The 9656-nt window shown below is 40.0% G+C and overlaps 1 protein-coding gene across 1 annotated transcript; it reads right to left on the bottom strand.

Moving 5' to 3' along the window:
• Positions 1-3567: 3567 nt before the first annotated feature.
• On the bottom strand, positions 3568-9427 carry LOC137615222 (uncharacterized). The gene has a single exon (XM_068344902.1). The coding sequence runs from the start codon at positions 8512-8514 to the stop codon at positions 3697-3699; it is 4818 nt and encodes a 1605-aa protein (XP_068201003.1). The 5' UTR covers positions 8515-9427; the 3' UTR covers positions 3568-3696.
• Positions 9428-9656: the final 229 nt, after the last annotated feature.

The following is a 9656-nucleotide window of genomic DNA, read 5'->3' on the forward strand; positions in this document are numbered from 1 at the left end:
TTTATCTATTTCCTTCTATTGTGTTATTTGAAAATCTAGGAATGTAACACAGTGGTCATTTTGAACTACATTCTTCAAACTACTTCACAATACTTATGAAATTTATGACAATAAGATAACAACATACCTATTTAGATTAAATCACCACCTTCCCTTCTTCGCTTCTTCCTTCACCCCTCCCTCCTTTTTCCTGTCCTGTGATATTACAATTTTCTTCCACAATTATATATTGTCTAAACCCTTGTTTACCCCGAGGCTATTTTCTCAATTTCAGTTGGGGTTTTTTTCTAATATCTAATCAGCGGCTTTTATTTATTTTTTTTTTTTTTTTTATCTTCCTCCCTTCCTTCGATTCGCTTCACGTTGTTACATCGCCGGAGGAAACTACATCCTTTTCCCCTTTCCTTCAGGTGATGTTTTCCTTTTTCTTTTTCTTTTTAACTGTGAGTAGTATATTCTTTGTATAAGCAACGCATGTTATAATTTCCCCTTCTAATCGAGTTAGGTGGTACTGCGTGTGCTCGCTTTGTTTGTGATGTAGTCGTGGTTTTCCATGATTCTGATTTTATTAGGATTGTTTCTTAGGATTTCGTTGTTGTCATTTATTCTTTCTTGCTAAGTTAAGTTTGGGATGCATTTCTAGATTACCCATCCTCCAGATATTAAGATTATTTCATATTTTACCCATATGAAGGGATAGAAGGCATAATATTGTTTTTTTCTTTATGTGGATTTTGTATTATAGTTAACCAAGTAACTACTTATATTTTTTTTTTTTTCATTTTTTCAAATGCGTATTCGCACGAACTTTTCTTCATTATTTTTCTATTGATTTTCAATCTTGGCGTATGGTAATCATTTACCTATTTTTGATAGGTGAAAGAAAAATTATAATCTTTCTGATCATACTTCTCTCTATCTTTAGATAAACCAATCTCCCACATGTCATCCATAACTCCTCTTTGATTGACTTATGATATTATAGTTAATTCTCTCGTCTCTATCTTTTATTAGCGTAGTTTATCATCCACAGTCATTATTCCTCTGCGTAAAAGTTCACCCGCTCCCCTCCTGCTTTTCCTCTTCCAATTATCATAACTAAATGGTTTTTGTCAGCTTGGGAATGAAGTAAGTTTCTGAACCCTATGATGCTGCTGTCATTAATTCCTTGAGCAAGAAGGACGTGGAACGTTATATCTTTAGATTAGATAAAAAGAAAAACATTGTTTCCATTGATAGAAATGTTGAGATATTTGACGCTCTTTCGTTTTTTTTTCTTTTTACATATCATGAATAAGAATCTCCTGTTCATTTGGAATTTGAAATTATTTTAATTAACTTCAAAGCAGGCTTTTTGAGAATACATGTGCATATATATATATATATATATATATATATATATATATATATATATATATACTTATATATATGTGTATATATATACATATACATACATATATGTATGTATGTATATATATATATATATATATATATATATATATATATATATATATATATATATATATATATATAAAAGAGAGAGAGAGAGAGAGAGAGAGAGAGAGAGAGAGAGAGAGAGAGAGAGAGAGAGTGAAGCGCACCCAAACTGATACGAAAATACAACTACCTAAAAAATCTGTAATGTTAGACAACTGGTTCTCTTTAAATTGATACTCTTACTGTTTATAAAATTTGATAATGTCAGTCCTATTAAATTTGTCATGGAACATAATTTGTAGTCGTTTGTAAGAGTTTTTTTTTATCATTAAGTAGTAGAAAACCCTTATAATTCTTAATTTTAAGTAAATTGATGAATGTCCAGAAATAAAGTCACCCATTTTTTCCGGAAGAATTTTTTACCTAATTAAAGATTTTTTTTTTCATAGCTCAAGTGTCTTAACCAGTATTTAAATGACTTTTTCCTGCCATCACTGTCACATTTTCCCCATCTCATATACTTAATTGAGAATCTTTATTTGCAAATTAACAACACCTTCAAATGATCTTCCACGATACTAAATTGTCTGCCAGTTTTTATTTGTGATTTATGTTGATATCTTGGTATCTTCACGTTAATTATATATATATATATATATATATATATATATATATATATATATATATATATATATATATATATATATATATATATATATATAGCAGTGATATTTGGATGCAGAATGTAACATATATTTCGTTGGAAAAAACATGCATATTATATTGATATATACAAAAGAATATTTTTTTCTGTGAAATTAAAACTTGTCTTCCGTTCTAACAATAAATTACATTTAGTATATCGTATAAAAAGTGCAGTATTATTTTGTTTTTCATTATTTTCTTAATGTACTGAGGGTTTAGTAAGAGTTCTGTGTTAGGTGGTGTGTGTAAAGAAGTCCTTGGCTCTTGCCAAGTGTTCAGATGCCATGAGCTTACTCTAGGTGAAGGCTATTTTGTCATGATTTTACAACAATACTAATATTCTCCCTGTTGTGTTTAATTTAACGCCTTGAGGGAAAATTGTTTACGCATGCTATTAAATTGTCACTTAGGCAGATTTTATTAAATAACACCTAATCTACTAATTGTTTTTCTAAAATCAACATGTGGAAAACAGTATTATTGAAATGACGATCCTTTAATGTATTATGTACACTAATTTCACGTCAAAAGTGTATTGACTTTTAATAGTTTATAACAACGTTGATAGTACTGAGGAGTGAATGTTCAATGGAACCTATGAATAGATGTTCATGTTTGATTGTATCGTACAAAATATTTATAAATCTATCGAGAGAGAGAGAGAGAGAGAGAGAGAGAGAGAGAGAGAGAGAGAGAGAGAGAGAGAGAGAGAGAGAGAGAGAGAGAGAGAGAGAGAGAGAGAGAGAGAGAGTGGCAGTATCGAGATTTTATAACTTTAGAAATATAATAAAGGAGTGATTGTATACTGCAAAATTCTAAATAATCCTTTATAAACGTCACTCTACAATATACATTATTGTAAATCAATATTTACGAAAGAATTATCGCGACTGTATTTTATATTGCCACCATTCTTTGCAAATTGTGCATAATAAAAGTCGAAATAAATATCCGAGCAGAGTTCGGAACATAGGAATTCACTTTGTCTTCTGCTGCATTGAAGGGATCCATTTTTTTTTTTTATCTGGTCATTCTATTTCAAAATCACCATTCGAAGAAATCATTTCCTGGAATAAATTAGATATTTTATTCTTTTCAATCGCCATAAGAATTGATATGCGCTTGTATGTTCGTCTGTGTGTAAGTTGCTGAAAAAAGTGGTCATCAGAATGTACTTTATGTAAATTTCTTCACCAACCACCATAAGAACTGATATGCGATTGTGTGTGCGCATGTATGTATGTTGCTGAAAACAGTGGACATCAGAATGTATATACATATTTTCACTATCCAATTTATACTAATATGTTCGAGTTATTTCCTTGATAAAAATCACCAATTAATACCAATTGTTGGGGGTGTTCCTGGGAGGTTGGGAAGGAAACACAATCTTGAAATTAATGTAAGTTCTATTGAGAAGGTGCAATATAAGAGTTAAATACAACAGGCAGGAAATACGTCTGCCTTGGGTGACGAACGACAATACAAGCATACTGTGTGATGCCCCAAGGCTGGGAGGTACATTGTTGCCATGTCTTCGGGGCGTTGCCACACTTAATAATATAATGAATAACTATGCATAATAACATGGTATAATAATGCATATACACATATGAATACATAGGGGGTGTATTTATTTACAAGAGACATATAATAAATGAGACATAATAAATGGGAAACATAATAAATGGGAAACATCATACATTGCTTTAGGTATGATAATATATTAACGTCAGTTAATGTAACGGTCTCACATTTTATATATCTACACCTCCCTCCCCCCCTCGCGCTCGTAGTTCCATTCTCGAGCGAACTCTTTCTAATGAGCCTTTGAGATCTGCGTGGGAACACTTGGGGGTTAGAGACTAAGGACCTTTCTATGTCCGTGCAAGGGGCCACAGGTAAATGGGGAAGGGGGTCAACACCAGGTGTTGGCACTGGACGTAGAAAGCGGCGGTTACGCCACCAAACTCGGCCACTGGGAAGACGCACCTCATAGTCCCGTGATTTGCCAAAACCCATGACAACGCCAACCTTTTCCCATCGATGTGATATCGGGTCTTGGATCCTTACTGTCTGACCTATTTCCAACTTGGGAAGTGGCCGGGCGTGTTGATCGTATTGTAGTTTTACTTGTTCAGCACGGGCAGCTGCACGGCGGTCACAGTCCTCAGACTTGGCCTGCCATTCCTCTGAAAAAGACTGTGGATGAGCAGGTACACAGGTACGGAGTGGGCGGCCATACAAAATCTGTGCTGGAGAGCGGCCTGTGAAGTTTGGAGTATTACGCAGTTCCAAAAGGCCTCGATCAAATTCTTCGCAGTCAATATTGCCAGAAGGTGCTGTCTTCAGAATTAAGTGCTTAATGGCTTTTACGGAAGCTTCTGCATGGCCATTGGACTGCGGGTAATGTGGTGACGACATGATATGGTGGACACCCCATCTCATCATGAAATCTTGAAAGTCTTTGCTGGCGAATTGAGGGCCACCATCGGTCCTGAGACGAAGGGGAACACCGACTTCCCTGAAGTAACGACAGAAGATACGTATGGTGTTGGAAGCAGTAGTGTCTCCTTTACATGGTACCACAACAGGCCACCCAGAGAGTCGATCGGTTACAACGAGGAATGACTTCCCAGCGACACTGAAAAAGTCAGCTGAGACAGACTCAAAAGGCCTCGTAGGGTGATCATCATTCAATAAGGGTTCCTGCTGAAGGCTAGGCTGCAACATTTGGCATGATTCACAAGCTCTGACAGTACTGGTGATGTCTGAATCAATTCCCGGCCAAAAAACAGTCTGTCTTGCACGTCGCTTTGTGGCTTCCACTCCTCGATGGCTATCATGTAGACGAGCGAGAGTACGACGGCGGAGGGCAGCAGGGACAACAATTCTTGCTCCGTAGAGAACCAGATCACCATCAGTTGAGAGGTTTTCCCTTAATTTCCAGAAAGGGAGTAACGACTGGTGTTGGTTATAACGGCTTGATGGAAATCCTGAAGTCACACAATTCACAAGACGGGTATACGATGAATCAGCTCTTGCTGCAGCTCGAAGTTCCTGAAGTGTCCTATCTGCATCTTGGGGCGTAGAATCTTCTTCGGCGATGACAGCATTGACATTGATGATATATCTGACGTGTGTTGCGACATCAGCACAAGTGATATCATCTTCAGGAGTAGGCTGACTGACTGGAGCTCGAGATAAGGCATCTGGAATGCTGAGCTGCTTTCCAGCTTGCCACACTGCTGTGAATAGGTACGGTGAAATCTTTTCCTTGAGACGCTGAAGGCGAGGATTCTCCACTGCATCAAGTGTATAATGATTGAGAATTGGGATGAGTGGCCGGTGATCAGTCATCAGGGTAAAATGCTGAAGACCAGCTAGATACAATCTACACTTAGACATAGCCCACACCACAGCTAACAATTCTAACTCTATAGTAGCGTAGCGGGACTCGGCATCTGTGAGGAAGCGGGAGCCACATTGAACTAGGCGAAGTCTGCCATTACTATGGTCCTGTAGAAGGGCGTATCCAATTCCATATAGGCGAGAGGCGTCAGTCTGGAGGATTACCGGCAATGCAGGATCAAAGGAGGCAAGGACTGGGGGGCTTACCAAGGCGGCCTTGACTCGACGAAATGCATCGTCATGATCAGGAGTCCAAACGAATGCTCTCTTGGGGCTCATCAGAGGTCGTAGGGGCTGAGCTGTAGCAGCAATATCAGGGGTAAATTCAGCCAACTGGTTCACTAAACCCATGAATGATCGAAGGTCAGTCAAATTGGTAGGAGTTGGAAAGTCCCGGATTGCACTGACTTTGCCAGGATCAGCTGCTATACCCTCTTCTGAGAGCTGATATCCACAAAAGGACACTTGAGATGCAGCAACCACAAACTTGTCTCTATTGAGAGTAATCCTGAATTTACGGCATCGAAGAAGCATCTCGTAGATTTGTTGAAGATGAGTGAAGTAATCTTCATCCGAAAGAAGTATGTCATCCACGACCTTTACACAGTTCTGCATTCCTTGAAGAGCCATATCACCGCGGAGACAGAAGGCATCCCCTGTAGCTGCAAAACCCATTGGGCCTCTGCAATGCTTGAAACGGCCGTACGGTGTAATGAAGGTTGTCAAGTGTTGGTCCTCTTCAGCAAGTGCCATCTGCCAATATCCACATAAGGCATCTGCTGTAGTGAAATACCTTGCCTTCGAATTAACACTACGGATGGCAGCGAACGGAGTTGGAGAAGGGTGGGTTGGTCGGGACACTTGGCTATTGAGCTTAGTGAGGTCAACAGTGATTCGGACACCTGAATCCTTAGCTACTACGACGAGTGGATGGCACCATTCTGAAGGTTCATCGCCAGCAGGCTTGATAATTCCTTGGGTTACCATGGAGGCGAGTTCTTCCTTAACTTGGTCGCGGAAAGCAAAGGGTATCTGGCGTGGAGTGTGGACAGCAAAGGGTACTGCACCCTCCTTGAGGTGGATCCTCATTGGAGGACCGGTCATCGGCTGGAGTGGTGTAGTCTTGAGGTCTTCTTTGGTGACGAGAACATCCTTGAACTCCCGTAGAAAAAATTCTCTTGCCTCAGTAGGGGATGTGGTAGCAGAAAGGGGCAATTCCTTGCATCTTTTGACATGCTTAACTTCCAATATTGGCTTGGGAAAGTCAGGAGAAATAATTGCTAATTCCTTACAGTGGCTGTAAGACAGCAATGGTGTTTGAACACCGTCATGAACCTGTATAACAGCAGAACAGGACTGCTTACCCAGAGTAAGAGTGGCTTGGAAGGTACCCAAAGCAGGTGCCATGGCTGAACCGTCGGCAGTTAGAGTTACAGTTGTAGGAAATGGCTTCAAACTACTCCTAGGTATCTTCAGTAGGTCAAGATGCTGGGGTCCTACCACGGAGACTTCGGCGCCTGTGTCAGGTAACATCTGAATTCGGGATGTAACATCTCCATATGTTAGAAGAACACTGACAGGCTTAGGCGACTTGCCGAAAGTTTTGACTCGACGACAGCTGGACTTCTTTACGACCTTTGATTTACCTGACGATGGGGTAGCTTTGTCACTTGAAGAGCCACCCTGTGTACTGTCATTTCTCTTTGTCTTACAGTATTTATCGTAATGTCCCACACGGTTACAAACTCGGCACTGTGCTGCATTGGCTGGGCACTTAGGAGTCCTGTCCCAATGACCTCGTCGACCACAGTTCTTGCAGCTGCTTTCTAGGGCTGGGCAAACTTCGGAAGAATGGTGGGTACGTGCACAACACTGGCAGGGAGTGGCTGGTTTGGGTGGTGGGGTTGAAGAATGATTTTTACCACTTCCTTTCTGTTTCTTGTATGTTGAAACAACACGTAGCTGGGAGGTTGGTGCTCGAATGGCAGAAGTAGCCTTCCTGGCCGCCTCATATGAGCGACAAGTATTGACCACCTCCTGTAGTGAAGCTGTTGCATCAAGAGAGATGAGTTTCTGGACGAGTTCTCCATCCCTGATACCCATGAGAATTATCATCTTCATTTGAGTTTCCTCACACACTGATGAATTCCCCGGACAGACGTCCACCTCTTCAGCTATATGCTTAAGTCGCACGTAAAAATCTGAAAAAGATTCTCCCTCAAACTGCTTACAACTTAAGAGTTCCCTTCGGCGTAGGGCTTCGTTGCGTAGACTTTTCACGTGATCCTGCAGCTCATCTAAGACCTCTTCTACTGTCTTGGCTGTGCTGGGTGGAATATCCAGGGTGTGCTCCAAGATCCTGTGCGTCTCGAGAGTGAGGCACATTCTAAGCTGGATGAGTTGCTTCTCTCTAGGTAACTTGGATAAATCCACCATGATAGAATAATCTTCCCATCGACGTCTCCATTCTCGAAAAACTTGAAAACTGGCATCTGCTTGAAGGGGAGGCGGGTTCTGGGTGATAGCTTTTTGAGGGGCAGGTATTACTGATGAACTTGAAGATGAAACAGTAGGTACTGACGATGTAGACGAGGTATTGACTGAAAGGCTATGTGTGCTGTCAGGTTGGGAGGTAACAGGGAGCAACCTCTGCAACAATGCTGTAAAGCGAGCACTTTCTTCCTGTCGACGTTGTTCGTCTTCTCTGCGTCGAAAATCCTCTTCTTGGCGCCTTCTTGCATCCTCTTGTATTCGACATTGTTCAAGATACTTGATGAAATGAAGAAAATCGGCCCCTGAAGCTGATGGAGGAGTTGTATAATGTGGGGTGAGTGGCGGTGGCAACTGGTATACTTCCTCCCCAATTAATCCACCGAGAGCTCCAACATTAGGATTAAATCCTTCCTCTACCTCTGCTTCTCGTATATCAGAAGATTCCTCGTGAAATTCTGATTCCGACATGGTTTATTGTAAAAACAATAACATTAACATATCAAAAAGAAATATGTAAGAAATAAAAGTTCAATTTTCCAAAATATTCAGAAATAATATCATTCTTACGAATATGTGCATGTTATACTAAATGTAGCGGTATGGTTCAGGTAGGGAGGGGGAGGAGTCTGTTCGACGAGCAGTAGTCACTCCCCTCGGTGACGTCACGGTCAGTTGCCCGGAAGCGTTCAAAGTGACTGGATGTCAGTGTGCCGGCCAAGTTGAATTATGTGCTAAGCTCGTTCTTGTACTTAATTACAAGACACAGCACATGAGGGGGTCACTAAGGCACACTGCACTAAAAGGGTCCACTTATAAGTCACTATGGGCAACGAACACTACACTTAAATGCACATGAACTGCACAATAAATCCATGGAGATTCACGGGGAGAGTAATGGCGGCTGTAATCGTCGTCTTGTGTTGCTTGAAAAACTTGTAAAAGCACTGTCTTCTCACAAAATACTCACTGCGCCATGTTGGGGGTGTTCCTGGGAGGTTGGGAAGGAAACACAATCTTGAAATTAATGTAAGTTCTATTGAGAAGGTGCAATATAAGAGTTAAATACAACAGGCAGGAAATACGTCTGCCTTGGGTGACGAACGACAATACAAGCATACTGTGTGATGCCCCAAGGCTGGGAGGTACATTGTTGCCATGTCTTCGGGGCGTTGCCACACTTAATAATATAATGAATAACTATGCATAATAACATGGTATAATAATGCATATACACATATGAATACATAGGGGGTGTATTTATTTACAAGAGACATATAATAAATGAGACATAATAAATGGGAAACATAATAAATGGGAAACATCATACATTGCTTTAGGTATGATAATATATTAACGTCAGTTAATGTAACGGTCTCACATTTTATATATCTACACCAATAGTATATGTGAATAATTGCCGTAAGGTTAGATTTTTCTCTGGAGAGAGAGAGAGAGAGAGAGAGAGAGAGAGAGAGAGAGAGAGAGAGAGACTTTGTAAATCAAATCTGCGTAATCGTAAACTTTTCCTATTGATTCTTGACTGCTTACATTTTTGGTGTCGCAAAAGGAATTTGAGTTTTTGCTGTATTTTTCTTAAATTTGATTTTTTG

This window comes from Palaemon carinicauda, chromosome 21, assembly GCF_036898095.1.
Source record: "Palaemon carinicauda isolate YSFRI2023 chromosome 21, ASM3689809v2, whole genome shotgun sequence".
NCBI classification, from domain to species: Eukaryota; Metazoa; Arthropoda; class Malacostraca; order Decapoda; family Palaemonidae; genus Palaemon; species Palaemon carinicauda.